This window comes from Pleurodeles waltl, chromosome 1_1 (assembly GCF_031143425.1).
Source record: "Pleurodeles waltl isolate 20211129_DDA chromosome 1_1, aPleWal1.hap1.20221129, whole genome shotgun sequence".
NCBI lineage: Eukaryota > Metazoa > Chordata > Amphibia > Caudata > Salamandridae > Pleurodeles > Pleurodeles waltl.
This window is the reverse complement of record NC_090436.1, coordinates 390,796,192-390,812,091: the sequence shown is the minus strand read 5'-3', so window position 1 is coordinate 390,812,091 and position 15,900 is coordinate 390,796,192. Positions and strand designations below refer to the sequence as shown.

At 47.6% G+C, this 15,900-nt stretch overlaps 1 protein-coding gene across 3 annotated transcripts in view; it reads right to left on the bottom strand.

Moving 5' to 3' along the window:
- Positions 1-15,900, bottom strand: part of AP3B1 (adaptor related protein complex 3 subunit beta 1) — a 1,440,584-nt gene that overhangs the window by 630,226 nt on the left and 794,458 nt on the right. For all 3 annotated transcript variants that reach the window (XM_069223388.1, XM_069223395.1, XM_069223382.1), the window contains exon 16: positions 13,991-14,177. In XM_069223388.1, coding sequence (XP_069079489.1) covers positions 13,991-14,177 — 187 coding nt within the window. The remainder of the gene's footprint in view (positions 1-13,990; positions 14,178-15,900) is intronic.

Sequence of the window (15,900 nt, the reverse complement as noted above, 5' to 3'; positions counted from 1 at the left end):
AGGGTGCTTATTTTTCCTGTCCCCTGCTGTATGAAAATACGCTTTTGCGTATGGTCTACATCAGTTGAGTGTAGCTCTTCCTCAAACCTATGCTTTTGCATTTGGGAGGTTGGCGAGTGCTCTTCTGTATAAGAGCCTGAAACTGGGTCGGTTGCAGTTTGTTTTGGCACCGAAACCCTGTCTGCATCTTTTTTCGGCTCCGAGGTGACTTTTTTCTTTTTCGGGGCCGAAAGCTCTCGCCGTCGATCTTCTTCGGTGCCGCTGTCTCGGCGTCGTGCCGTGTCTACACCGGCATCTCGGTGTCGATGCTTGTCTCCAGCACTTTCTCGGTCCCGAGAAGGCTGCGTGCCGGTGTCTCGACCGGAGTCGGACGATCTCGGCACTGTTTGGGCCTTTTTCGGTGCCGACGGTCGGTCACCGAATTTATGGGTCGAGCCATGGCCTGGTGGCAGTGGCGTCCCCTGGGCCTTGTAAATCTTCTTCTGAGTGGTTTTCGACGTCTTACTCACGGTTTGTGTATCGTCGAATCCTTCGGAGACCGATTCTTGGATCGAAATGGTTCCCTCCTCTTCTTGTTCCTCGAACTCCCGGTGGGCTGTCGGCGCGGACGCCATCTGAAGTCTTCTGGCTCGACGGTCTCGGAGTGTTTTTCGGGACCGGAACGCACGACAGGCCTCGCAGGTGTCTTCACTGTGCTCAGGTGACAGGCACAGGTTGCAGACCAAGTGTTGGTCTGTATAGGGGTATTTATTGTGGCATTTGGGACAGAAACGGAACGGGGTCCGTTCCATCGGCGTTCTTCTGCACGCGGTCGGGCCGACCAGGCCCCGACGGGGGATCGAAAAAATTACCCCGAAGGGCACCGGAGCTCTTCGATCTTAGACGCGGTGTTGAATCTAACTACGCCGATCCCGAACGCAACAATACCGACGAAAATCTTCCGAAATTAGCTATCTTTCCGTTCCGAAACTCGGAGCGACAGGAACACGTCCGAACCCGATGGCGGAAAAAAAACAATCGAAGATGGAGTCGACGCCCATGCGCAATGGAGACAAAAGGAGGAGTCACTCGGTCCCGTGACTCGAAAGACTTCTTTGAAGAAAAACAACTTGTAACACTCCGGCCCAACACCAGATGGCGAGCTATGCAAAACATGCGTATCTACAGCGACAGATGCCATCGAACAGTACGTTTCACCACCTAGCGTGACCCAGAGTCCGGCAGGAAAATACACCGCAAATTGAATACCCAATGTGCGCAAGTAACGCTTAACTGCTAAGAATGTCTCTCTGTTTTTCTGCACCACTGTAATATAATCTCGATAGGCCGCAACCAAGGCCCCTTCAACTCTCATGCATCTGTGCCCTCTGCAGCAGATCATCACTGTCCCTGTAATTTATTAGTCGTGTCACCACTGCCCTATAGGGAGGTCCCGGCTTCTTGTGCTTCTCTCCGCCCCCACCTCACAAAGGGTACTAAGGCTCCTCCCTGTCCAGAAATCATTCTCTTCAATAGCTATGTAGGTAAGTATTCAAGGGGCTACGTTGTCTCTCTGTGGGGGATACATTTACAGAGCCATCACAGACAAGGCTGTGATTTGAATCTTGGGTTTCAACCCTTCTGGATCCTATCATTACTGCTCCCCAGGCTTGAGCCCCTCTCCACCATGCTCACTACCCTCCCAGTCAAATAGCAGTGAAGAAATCGAGGTCCGTTCCATGGTCGCCCTTGCACAGGTAATCTCCCTCTATCTCCTCTTCATTTTTGGGGGTGGAGGGACGGTGGTTAACCAGTGGAAGTTGCTACCTTTCCAGAGTCAGGGAGGTCTGGGGTTCAGGTATGTCTCCCACAACCCAGTCGGAGGAACTCCCTCCCCTCCTGCTGGTCCTTTGCAGCAGCTGTGTCTATGTATTACTACCCCCAGGGCCTCTTAGGCCTCACTGTGTTACCACAATTGCCTGCAAGTCCTCCATCACAGTAGCATTTGCAGGGATTTTCAATTGTACTGCCTGGGGTCCAGCGCTTTCCTCTATATTGGAGGAATTACAGGGGTGAGGAGAGCCAAACGCCCCTCTCGCCCAGACCAAAGCGCGATGGTATGCAAATAATTTCACTCGGGGTCTTTAGGCTTTAACGTCTCCCCGGAGAGAATACCCAGTAGTAGTATAGGAGCATGTCTCCATTTGGATCTGATCAGCTCCCCGGTGATGCCCGGCTTCTTCATGGCACCATGTTGGATTGGGAGCTTGCTCCACTTGCCAGCCATCTCCTCTGCGGCTGTGCTGCCTCATACAGAATCTGGTGCTGCCTTTCACTGCATGAACAGAGATCGGCTCTCTGCCAGGTCAGACTAGTTAAGGAGAAATTGGCTCACAGCGGACTTCACCAGTCAAAGCTCAGCAGTTACGCCGCTGCTTCAATGCTCTACAGGACACACCTGTAGGAAGTTAACACTGTATATACTATACATAAGTAAGGTATAGTGTGCACAGAGTCCAGTGGATCCCCAGAGACTTTACAGAGGCTAAAGTACATAATAATAATAATGCTCTCTTTTGTGGTAGTGTGGTCAAACAGTTAGGCTTATCAGAGGGTTGTGCTAAACATTTGTTGTACACAAAGTCAAGAAATGAGGCCCACGCTCAATGACTAACTCCAGGCCAATGTTTTATGTATCAAAAATATACTTTGTTACTTTATTTCTAGAACCAAAAGGATCTTTGTTGCAGATAAGTACAGTTTCAAGAATGTATCACTTTCAAGTATCAGATGCACTTTGTTTAGAACTTACAAGTACAACAGTTTACAGGTAAGTAATACGCTTCAGTTTAAAAAGTGAACACAGTTCAATTTCTCATAAAAAGCAATGCAATCCTAGGGAAGGAAAAGTTAGGACAAGGACAAGTTACTTACCTTCGGTAATGCCTTATCGGGTAGAGACTATATCTAGCTGCAGATTCCTTACCTTTCAATTATCCACAGGAGTCAGACTGGATCTGCAAGATTTTTGTGAGCATTACCCCTTTGTGCCAGTACAAGGCATTGATTGGCTATACATATGTCGGAGCCGGGCATGATGTTCCGATCCCTATACAGGTGCCACCCAGATGCGCTGTCACTTTTTTCACACCTTTGCACGCCAGAAGTGTAGAGCCATGAAGAACACTGCTGTGTCAAATCTAAGGCCCTGAAATGGGAGTCACTACCCTAGAAATCAGTCTGCAGTGCGAGGAGGATGAGCAGGCCAGTAAGGAATCTGCAGCTAGTTATAGTCTCTACTAGATTAGGCGTAACCAAAGGTAATCAACATGTCCAGTTGATAGGGACTTCTAAGTGCAGATTCCTTACCTTTGAATAGATACCCAAGCAATGCCATCTTTGGAGGTGGGTCTGCGACCCAATTTCAATCAAGAAAGTCCCGCAGGAACCAAAGGGCAAAGTGTTCATCCCTACAGAACTGATTGTCCAGGAAGTAGTGTTTGGCAAACATGTGCAGATACCCACTTCACAGCCTGACAGATGTGCAGGGCTGAAACTCCACATGCTATTGCAGTGGTTGCAACTTTAGCTCAGGTAGAATGAGCGCGTAAACACTCGGGGATGCTTTCTGGCTAGTGCGTAGCAGATCTAAATGCAGAGCACGAACCATCTGGAGATGGTTCACCTCTGCACTGCCCGACCTTTCTTCACACCCACGTATCCTACAAACAGTTGGTCATCCACCTGGAACTCTTTTGTACGATCAGGGTACAACGCCAACACTCTTTCTGAGTCCAGGCGGTAGAGTCTCACCTCTTCCTTTGAAGGAAGTAGGGGTGTGTAAAAAGTTGGCAAGGTCATGGATTGGCATACATGAAAGGGTGTGACCAGTTTTGGCAGAAAAGAGGCCTTGTGAGAAGCACCACTTTGTCAGGCTATACAGAGAGGTTGGGCAGCCTAGATAAGGCCTACAACTCACTCACTCTACGGGAAGACGTCATTGTCAAAAGGAAGGCTGTTTTCAATGTGAGAAGCATGAGGGGACAATTGTAAAGGGGCTCAAAAGAAGCGCACATCAAAAAAGTCAGAACTAAATTAAGATCCCACTGGGGCATAATGAATGGAGTGGGAGGGAACATATGAGTAAGACCCTTGAGCAACCTATGTACAGTAAGAGACTTAAACAAGGAGGGTTGATCAGGCAACTACAAAAAAGCAGAAATAGCAGACAAATATCCCTTAAGAGTGCCTAAAAGCAAAGCCTTGCTGGACAAGGGAAAGAATGAACAATAGGACCTCGTAAAGAAGGGCAGAAAGGGGGGTCAGACTTGTCTGTGCACCATGCCACAAATTTCTTCAATGACAGGTGTATACCATTTTGGTGGAGGGACGCCTGGCTGCCAAGATTAGCTTACAGACTTCAGGCGGAAGATCAAAACCTATCAACTGCTACCGCTCTCTACACAAGAAGGCAGCAAGTGGACAGGTGTGAGTGAAGAACCCTCCCCGGCTGCTGCAACAGAAGTTCCTACCAAAGGAACAGTTGCGTATTCAGAGGATCAATGGGTATGCTCAGCAGCTCGGGATACTAAATTCTCCGTGCTCAGTGCAGAGCAGCAAGGATGAATTAGACCTGGTCATTCCTGATCTTCTTGAGAACTCCAGGAAGGAGTGGTATGGGCGGAAAGGAGTACAGAAGGCCTGAGCTCCACTCGAGATGAAAAGCGCCTTAGAGTGATTGTTGCCTTGGAAACTCCAACCACGCAAAACCACTGACATTGTGTGTTCTAGGCAGAGGCGAACAGATCTAACTAAGGCTCTCCTCCCTACTGCTGATAGAGACCTTACGACATTTACAGCTGGAGGCACCATTTGTGATCCACAAGGCATTTTTGGCTGAATTAGTCTGCTCTGGCGTTCAGAGAGCCCACCAGGTGTTGAACCACCAGGTATATGCAATGCTGTTACAGACAAGTTCAAAGGTGTACATGACCCCATCCCGCCCTGCCTGTTGAGTACACATGGCAGTGGTGTTGTCCCTGAACACCTGCTCCATCTTTCCCTTGATAGAGGGAAGTAAGATTTTTGATGCCAGTCAGATCACACAGAGTTCCAACATGTTGATGTGCAGTCCTGCTTCCAATGGAGACCAGATGCCTCTGATCTCCACCTCTTTCAGATGCCACCCCAGCCCATGAGTGACGCATCTGTCACTACTTTCAGATCTGGTTGGGGAATGGAGAGGGACCTGCCTCTGGGCCAATTGCAGTTCATTAACCACCAATGCAACACTTGTGCAGTTCCTTCTGAAATCAGGACCATGTTGGAGAGATTTTCTTCATGCTGCACCCACTGAACTTCATGTCCCACGTATGCCATCTGGCAGAGCCCGCATATGCCATCTGGCATGTGTCACCAGCAGGAGGCTGTGAGACCCAGCAGCCTCAGTCAGCCTCCCCGAAATCCAGGATAGAGGCTGAAACATCTGCACGATAGCCTAAATATCCTGGACTCGCCGCTCAGGAGGATAAGCCCAAAGTGCACCTTATCCAGAACAGCTTCGATGAAAGGGAGCATCTGAGAGGGACTAAGGTGTGACTGTTGCACATTTATAGTGAATCCGGGTAAATGCAGGAGGTCAGTCGCAGCCGTAGTCTGGAGGTAGGAGATGACAGCCTGGGGTGAGCCTGCCTTCAACAGCTAGTCGTCGAGATAGGGGAAGACTGAAACTCATGATCTCTGCAGATGAACTACAACCACTGCCATCATCTTGGTGAACACCTGAGGAGCGCTGGTAAGGTCAAAGGGAAGCACGGTGCACTGAAAGTGATTGTGGCTTACCGTGAACTGCATGTACCGTCTGTGGGCAGGCAGGACGGGGACGAGTAAATAAGCACCCTGCATCTCCAATGCTACCATCCAGTCTCCTGAATCGAGGGTAGACAAGATCTGAGCCAGCGTGAGCATCTTAAACTTCTTTTTGAGGAAGAGATTGAAGGCTTGTAGGTCTAGGATAGGGCGATGGCCCTTATCCTCAATAGGGAACGAGAAAGTAACAGGAATAGCAATCACAGCCAACTTCTGGCACTTGAATCCTCTCTATAGCTCCCTTGGCCAAGGGAGCTGCAACTTCCTTGGGGACAAGGGACAAATAATCCTCCGTCATCTGATCCTAAGATGGTGGCATAGATGGAGGGGTAGTCTTGAAGGAGAGGGAGTAGGCCCTTCAGACTATCTGCAAAACCCACCTCACTGAAGTAAAGGATTGCCAGCGGAGCAGCTGATGGCGAATCCTTCCATCAACTGGTCCAAGGTGGAGAGACTAGGAGGGTTTAGAGGCTGCTGCAGGGGTGTGGGGGGGGGGGGGGGATAACTGACCAGACCACTGGCCACCTCATCCAAGAGGTTGGTGGGTCCCGCACCCCGGGCCACGCAGAGGCTGGGCAGCATGCATGGCACAATGACTGGACGGGAATCGGCACGGGTAGTAGCCCCTTCCGTAGTCGCAAAAGGCAGACTGAGGGAGAAAAGGTGGTGTTGCGAGGCCCAAGGACCTGGCAACAGCACAAGAATTCTTGAAGCGCTTGAGCAGAGTCCGCCTCATCTCCGAAGAGTTGGGTGCCATCGAAGGGCATGTCTACCAAAGAAGCCTGGGCATCCCCCGAAAAGCCAGGCGTTGCGCCTCAGGGACACTGTCATTGAAACCACTCTGCCTAGAGAGTCAATTGTTTTAAGTCCGTAACGAATTGTAAACTTTGCTGCATCTCTCCCATCGGCAATAGTCTGAGTACAGTCCGGGCCTCCTCTGGGACCTGTGGCAGCATTTGCGCAAACGTATCCCGCCGCGTGTGGGAATAGCAACTCAAAAGACATGCAGTGTTCACTGACAGCAATGCAAGGCTGGGAGAAGAAAACTTCCTCCTAAATAAATTTCACCTCTTGGATTCCCTATCCGGGGAGCGTTAGGGAGCATGCCTTGGGAGGTAGAAGCTTGGATCACCAAGCTCTCAGGGGTGGGGTGTTGCGTCAGGAAACTTGGGTCCTCAGGTGCAGGGCAATGGTGGCATGCAGTTGTCCTGTCGTCTGGAGCCCCTGTTCTGGGTTTCAACCAGGTACCCAGTAGGACATCATTGAGGGCTTCATTGAAGGGGAACAGGCATTCTGAGTTGGAGGCTCCCGGTTGCGGAACCTCTGTCAAGAGCTTAGTCTTGTACTCCATCAAGCTCCCTTCTCCATAGCCACAATAGGGGTGGGAGGGGTGAGAATGCAAGTATCTGGAGATGTGTCCAGCCCGTTGGCTTCACCCAAATCCATACGGCAGTCCATTTCAGTCTCACTGGGCTGGTATTCTAAAGGGTTCAGTGACTCCTCCTATTCTTCCCTGAGGCCTAGCCTGGTGAAACAGTGCTCAGGATCCAAACGAGGGTCAAAGCACCTGCCAGTACTGGAGTCGACATGACATCCCTCCCTGGGTGCCATGCCTACAAAACACTGCCTGTTGAATATGTAAGTCACCCTTCTAGCAAGCCTTACAGCCCTAAGGCAAGGTGCATTACACCACAAGTGAGGGTATAGCTGCATGAGCAATATGCCCCTAAAGTGTCTAAGTCCATTCTTAGACCTTTTAAGTGCAGGGTAGCCATATGGAGTGCATTGGCTGGGAGTTCGTCAATACGAACTCCATAGCTCCAGGATGGCTTCTCTGAAGATTGGGAAGTTTGGTATCAAAGATCTCAGATCAATAAACCCACACTGATGCCAGTGTTGGATTTGTTGTCAAATATACACAGAGGACATCTTAGAGATGCCCCCTGAAATTCCCCCAACCCTCTACTGTGTGGCTGACCGATCTATGAAAACCTGCCACCACCAGACAAATTTCTGACTGCATGGGGTGAGGGCCTTTGTGCTCTCAGGAGTCAGGGACAAAGCCTGCTCTCGGTGAAGGTGCTTAACACTCCCCCTTGCATGAACAGCAATACTTGGCGGTGAGCCTCAAAGGCTCCTGCCTTTTGTTCTGCTGCCTCAGGACACTCTAGCTAGTGGAGATGCCACCCCCTGACCTATCCCCGCATCTGGCAGCAGGGCCAGTGGGAATATTAGTAAAGACCAGGAAGAGTGCCCACCCCAGCTGGGACCACCCCTAGGGTGCCCAGAGCTGAGGTGAATCCCTCTTGGCTGAATCCTCCATCTTGTTTTGGAGGGAGATGGCCACTAGGTTAGGTATGTGCCCCCTTCCCCATAGGAAGTGGGCACAGGAAGGGTGTAGCCATTCTCAGGGTCAGTAGCCATTGGCTACTGCCCTCTGACCCCTGTAATACCCGTAAATCTAGTATTTAGGAGCACCTCTGAACCTTATTCTTCAGATTCCTGGTGGTCTTAAAGAAGAAGGACTGAAAACCCGCACCAGCAGAGAAGACTCCAGACGACAACTGGGCAACTGCTATACCGGCCTGTCTGCAGCTTCAAAACTCCTGCTCCAAGAAGACGACTCATTCTGCTGGACCAGTGACCTCTGCAAACCCCAAGAGAAATGCCTGCCTACCTAAGGACCAAGAACTCCAGGACAGCGGTCCTGTCCACAAAGAAAACCCCAACAAGACTCCAGAGCCCTCTGGATCCACGAGTCCTACCCACTCTGCACCTGATGCTCACAGCCCAAGTCCAGGTGGCCACCACAACAACGCATGCAGCCTGAATCCAGAGGACCTCCCCCACAACCGGATCCGGTGAAGATACCAGACGCCTAAAGGTACCCCTGCACCCACAGCCCCCTGTCCTTGGGGAACCCAGCTGACAGTCCATCAACGTCCAGAGGAGCCTCAACTGACCTGTCCAGCCGTTGGTCTTCTTCAGCTGATTCCCTGGACCAAGCCTGCAGCCTCTTTGTGAACCCAGAGTTCCTCATTGAAAAGCATTGGTCGTCCGGCACTGTGTTTGCACCTGGCCACCCCTGTGCTGGTGAGGGTGTGTATTTGGTGCTGACCTGTGCGTCCCCTCAGTGCTGATCTAAACCCTCTCGGGCCCGTGACCCGAACCCATGGGTACTTTCCTGCAAACCACGCTCTTTTGACCGCCCCAGTCTCCACAGGATTCCATTGGGCGCCCAACACCAACTTTCACCTCTGCACCCAGCCGGCCCCATGTTGCTGATGGGGCACACTTGGTGTCTTCCTAAACTTCTCCCTGTGGACACCTTAACCCCCAAAGACTGGGACCGTAAGTCTAGTACTTACCTGTAAACTATGTATGTACTTCCCCTTAGGACTGCATTGCCTTAAATGAAAATAGCACTAAGGGGGTCATTCTGACCATGGCGGTAATTACCGCCATGGCGGAGGTCGGCGGTAGCACCGCCAACAGGCTGGCGGTGCACCGCTGGGCATTCTGACCGCGGCGGTTCAGCCGCGGCCAGAAACGGAAAGTCGGCGGTGTACCGCCGACTTTCCGCTGCCCGTCTGAATCCTCCATGGCGGCGGAGCGCTGACACCCCCTACCGCCATCCTGTTCATGGCGGCTCTCCCGCCATGAACAGGATGGCGGTAGGGGGTGCCGTGGGGCCCCTGGGGGCCACTGCCGTGCCCATGCCAATGGCATAGGCACGGCAGGGGCCCCCGTAAGAGGGCCCCAAAACGTATTTCAGTGTCTGCCCAGCAGACACTGAAATACGCGACGGGTGCAACTGCACCCGTCGCACCTTCCCACTCCGCCGGCTCAATTCTGAGCCGGCATCCTAGTGGGAAGGTTGATTTGCCCTGGGCTGGCGGGCGGTCTTTTGGCGGCCGCCCGCCAGCACAGGGCAAATGTCAGAATCACCGCCGCGGTCTTTCGACCGCGGTGCGGTGTTCTGACGGCGGTCCCTTGGCGGACGGCCTCCGCCGTCCGCCAAGGTCAGAATGACCCCCTAAGTGTCTACTTTTGATTTTGAAAAGTATTAATTACCTGAAAACTGTTTTAACTGTGAATTGCAAACAAAGTGCACTTGATACCTGAAAGTGATACATTCTTGAAATGTATTTACCTGCAACAAAGATCCTTTAGGTTCTAGAAATTAAGTAACAAAGTATATTTTGATACATAAAACACTGGCCTGGAGTTTGTCATTGAATGTGTGCCTCATTTCTTGACTATGTGTGTACAACAAATGCTAAACACTGCCCTCTGATAAGTCTAACTGCTCGACCAAACTACCACAAAAGAGAGAATCAGCATTATCTACTTTAGCCTCTGTAGGCCGCTGGGGATTCACTGGATTCTGTGCACACTATACCTTACTTTGGTATAGTATTAAAGAGCCAGCTTCCTACACCAATGGCGGGATCTGCAGGGCTTGAAGTATATCTTCCTAGAAGACATCCATTGATACACAAGGAGAAAATTCTCGAAAAAGAGTTTGACAAAAGTTGAAAAAAGATGAGTCAAAAAACAACTGAGGGTTGGCTGTCTTTGGTTCAGTGCTGGCTAGCACAGAAAGAAAAGAACTGATGTCTGGGTGGTGCCTATATAGGGACGGCAGCGTAATTTCCGGCATGGAAGACATCAATGACATACGATCAATGCCACCTACTGGCGCGCAGAGGTACTGCTCACAAAAATCTTCTGGATCCAGTCTGAAGCCTGAGGAGAACTCAAAGGTAAGGAATCTGCATACAGAAGTCTCCAACAAATCTGTATTGTAACTGCACTAAATTGTATTTGCATTTATATAGTGCTTACTACAATGATGAGGCTTTAAAGTGCTCTACATCAAGCAGCACATATAGTTTGCTTTTTTAGATGGCCTGCAGTTTGGGGATGCAAGACTTCTGACAGGCACTAGAATCTGGCGAACAGTCGATCCACTGCTAGGCTACTACTAGACCACCGTACCCACGAAAGTGAGCTGATCAGCTTAGGGATGGAAAACAAAGTAATGACTGGATGCATATACTAGCAAATATCAAGAGCTTTCTTCTCCAGCCGTATGCTGATCTTTATATAAGCAAAGTACATTAATACACAACAGGCCTACAGGCAACAAAAGTTATTTTATAACAGGTTTTCACAGTCTCTGGTGCCAGGCTACTACTTCCTGTTAAGGATGCCTCTCTAGCTTCCCATTCTACCTCCCTATCCTAGAGGTACCCTTCTGTGGGTGCAAGTGCAGGGCTCCCACCCTTTAGCTCACCAACAGTTCATTTCCATTGTTGGCCTCCCGCACTTGAGCCCCAGTCCTCCAGCTTGGGGGAAAGACATGCCAGTCATAGGTGCATCAGGCAGCTACCCCACTTCCTAAGAGTAGTTGCCGGGTTGCACAGTAGAGTTCTGAGGCAAGGGCAGGTATGTTGCTATCTTCATTCAGCAGCCCCCTTTTCAAGGCACATGGCATTGGCTCAGGGTTGGGCCCCGCAGGGCCTCGTTCCTCCTGGACTGTCTATAGACTTAGAGATTCAGCTGATCAGTCTTCCTGAGGATTTGGGTGAAAGTGCAATCTGCTTACAGTCACAGAAAGGGGATAGAAGATGAGTCACTTCAAGGAGATTCAGTTCAGTAGCAGTGGCTTACTCTGAGCAGGCACACTTCCATTAAGTACCTTCCTTACTAGCACAGTCACTCAGACACCCAGTGGCCAAATGCCTCCAGGCAGCAACTTCACTTCTATGCCATGGAATTAGAAACTACAAAAAGCATGTTCGGTCCCACCTGGGGAGTGCCACCATCTTCAGCGGCCCAGAAAACTTAGGCGCACTTGAGGTAAGTACCGCAGACTGCAGCAGAAAAAAACAACGTGGCAATCAAGTAAGGAACACTTCAGCAGTGCTCTGAAACATCTACTTTGGCGTTAATAACTGGTACTGAGTAAGTCATGCTCTTAGGAGTCTGTTAGACAGACCCTACGCAGTTTTTTAGTACCCTGATACCCATGGGTGCCCTTTCAATCTTGTCAAATGTGCCTGTGAAAGCAGCACTTAGGGAAAAAAATAAGGCAAGATGACAAACAACCAAGTCCCATCTTGAAATGAGTAGTGTGCTTGCCAGGTCTTCACCAGCTGTGGAAGCTGGTTTCCCTTTGCTTGACCAGAAACACTCTGGCATATCATGTCAAGAAAAACCATAATCTGTGCTAGAGCGAGTATTAATGTATTCATACTGAAGGACAGACTTAGGTGGTGCATAACTTCAAACTAGGTAGAGGTGGTTTTGTTGGCTTCTGGAACAGAAGGTGCACTTAGAACCCTGCCAACCAGTTATGATTAACTGTGGAAACCTAACCAACAAAGATGTGCCATTTCTTGAGGGACACAAATTGAAAATATGTGAGACTGTGACTCAACGCTTAAAGCAGAACTCGGAACTGCATGTGTTAAGCACTGACTATAAATCAAAGGTACCAATTAAATATTAGATGTATTCGCTAATAACATATCTCATTTAGTAAGGCTTCCTATCCAGCACAATTACACAAACCTCAAGCCTTGCAATGTACAAAAAGGCAGGCCCACTACTTGTGATACTTCCAATGAACAAGGTCAACTGCACGTGACCCACAATCACGCAAGTTAACATGATACCCATTCTACCGAGACTAGCTCAGCAAAATGGAATAAAAGGAAATAAAAGGAAATATCAAAGATGCCCTCTGTGGATTAACAGTTGTTAAATATGTTTCAATATTTCTTTAATATGCAGTAGTATCGGTTGTACTGAATCTTGTAAATGTAAGTGGGCCTTGTTGTGTGAACATCACTGACTGACTTGATAAGCCTGAGCTGCTCTCCACACCTATCTAGGCACCGAAACACTATCACTAAGGGTTGCCTGGACTCAGTATAGGTGTACACCATAAACTGAGCCAGCCTCTTACAGTAGAGTATATCCCTGAGGACAGGCTAAAAGTCTTTGAGGTGGGTAGAAATTGCTTACTGCTAAGAGAAAGCTGCTTAGCACACATTTATTACATCATGCGTTAAAGAATTTCTTGTGAAATTCTGGCCAGAGGACATTTCTGCTGGTCTTACTATAAAGATACACATCTAAGTAACACTGAATCTTTTTTTTTTTAAATGATGACTACCCAAAGTAGTCAAAATATTTACATCAAGGCCCCATTCTGGCAAGTTCTCTAAATACATACCTGATTTGGGGTAAACATGTCCAGTAATTTGGGGACTATTGGAGAGTAAATATCAACAGGGATTTTCAAAGCAAAAACAAAACTTTGTAAGAATGACTTTAAATCCCCTTAATCAATCTGCACCAGAGTTAAAACACAGAACCAGAGTTGGCTGACCAACTTGTGGCATCTTAGCAGGTGCACCATAATGCAGAATGCATGGTAGGAAGGGTTCTTAGTAGGTTGCCTAGTTAAGTAGAATGTTAGGAAGTCAGCTGATGCCTGACTTTTGATAGAGATGGAGCTGTAGATGTGGATGTGGATGGAATCTGTAAATGGATATGGAATAAACGTGAGTCTTCACCTCACAACTGGATCTGAGTTTTACTAAATACTATACAAGTGTCTGCCAACTTAAGTGCAAACTGACAATGAATCAAAAGCAAACGTTAATTGTAGAAAACTGCCATTTCCTATTTAAAATCGGACTCAACCATAACTAGTCTAAGACGCATAAACATACATATGTGCATGCATAGACAGAATAAAGTGAGTTAAATAATTTATATTTCCTTTTGAAACCGAAGACAAGAAAAGTCTTTCAGTGACTTGGGAAAACAAAATATTTAACGGGCACAATTGGTTTGTCCATACATTGACATACGGAGAAACAACCAGTGCATCAATATTAGCAGCAACAATTGATCAAGCAACACACAGAGAACATGTGAATGTCAAGTGCGAAATGTGTATGTGTGTCAGCATCAATTGTGCAAAGTTCATTTTGAATAACCCTAGAATACAAACGCTTCACATTCAACTTAGACACATTTAAGAATGCTCCATGTAAAACATGGATTATGAGATGTATAAACAAGCAAACAGCGCATATCTTGGCGAACTTACAGGTGACCGTACCTTTAAAAGGAGACTCGAGCAGAGGCGCGGGTTTCTGTGCTAGAAATATTCTTTTGGCATATTTGCTCAACGCGCCACTCTTCTCATTTGGAACAATAAGCTGTCTGATAAATCTTGTACGATCCCTGATATCGTAGTTTTGATCATATTTACCAAGATTCAATATGTACTGCGTAAGCAATTTTGTCTGCAGGAAAAAATAAAGGGAGCATTACAAGTGGAAAACAAGTTATTTATGATTATTGATAGCGCAGGATCAACATATTTAGAGAGGTAATAAAAATGAATGGTTAAGCCACACAAACGTTGTGCTATGGGGAATATTTGTTACTCAAGCTGGAAATTGAATTTTTAAGGCAAACCACAAGCCCCTCTGCATTGGGGGGTGAGCACCGAGTACTGAGAAGCGGCCATGTGCTAGATTATTAAACTGCTGAAGTGGAAAGAAAGGCATCATTAAAAAATAATCATATATGGCAAACCCGCTGAAGGGCCTACGTGATCATAATGAATGTGGAAATACAACTAAAAACATGGCACTCAAAACTTAATCGGAAAAATATGCAGGACATCAAAACATCAGAGCGTGTTAGGGCTGGCAAACGCTTCTGCGGAGGTGTGCTTTATGAAGAGATACGTCCCAGGCAAACAAAAGCAGTGTCCGCACGAAGACTGCACTCGGTTACTTTACCCTGCATTCTTAGCCATTAAAGTAGACACATGCATCACTCAACTGGATTACTGAAAAATCTTTGCAGTGCATTCAGCTGTTACTTTTTGATAAAAGCACGCTGCGAACGTCCGTCGAAAAGCACAGGATAAACACTTCTTGCGTTTGTCTCGCAGTTTGTGGGAATTAGAGTTGGCGGTAAATTACTTATGCAAAAGGTCAACTTATGTTGTGTTTATAATGCACCATAGACCATTGGGTACATGTGGATTTCACTCTCTACCACCTAACAATGAATCACGATATTTTAAATAGCATAATCATAACTATATTGACAACTAAAAAGGGAATACCAACTGCAGTCGACTTAATGTGCGGGTATACACAGAGATGGTGTGTGTACACCCAGATTTGCATATGTAATCTGTGCTATTTATCACTATTACCGAGTGCAGCGAGGAGCCGCGACTCACGAAAAGCAAAGCCTCAAGGGGTGATGGCTAGATGTTGCACACCTCCATATATGGTTATACGCTGGCATTTTCATCTATATTAGTTTTTTTTAAAAAAAGTTATACAACCAAAATCAGGATGCAGGGCGGCTTCAATTTGTGTAATTAGGAAGATTACAATTCAGGAACTCAGGTGATTATTAGGACAGATGTTTCCCTGTAAAAAGTTACTCCAACACATATCTGTGACGCACTAAGTAGTGCTTTCCGGGTATCGATTACCAAACTCTGGTAATAATGTGGAATGTGCCTTTGCACTTTAGAAATAAATATGCAGATGTAGATTTATTAGTATAGTTGTTCTAAATAACGTTACTGGGACACATTTATTTTCACTGCTATGGCAAAACTATATATATAGAAAAGATTACAGGCAATCATATAGTATGGTCCAATATTGCCACAGAGGGCTCGGGTGACATCATGAACCACATGGCCAAAGGCTTAGTGTCATCAAAATCTCAAGATGGGACCATTTTACACATCACAGGGAACTTTTTTTTATATTGGGGGAGTTAGTTTGAAAAATATGTTTTATTCAATGTCTGGTAACAAGGACACTGATTAGAATTAGGATGTACACGTTTTGTGTGCCTTTCAGGAATACATTGTTGCTAAAACAACGGACAATGGTAAGGCCCAGTGGATTCATGTAATTCTGTAGACGCAGCATTTACCACAAAATTATGTAGTTACTACATTTGCCACGTAAGAAATTAGTTGCTTAC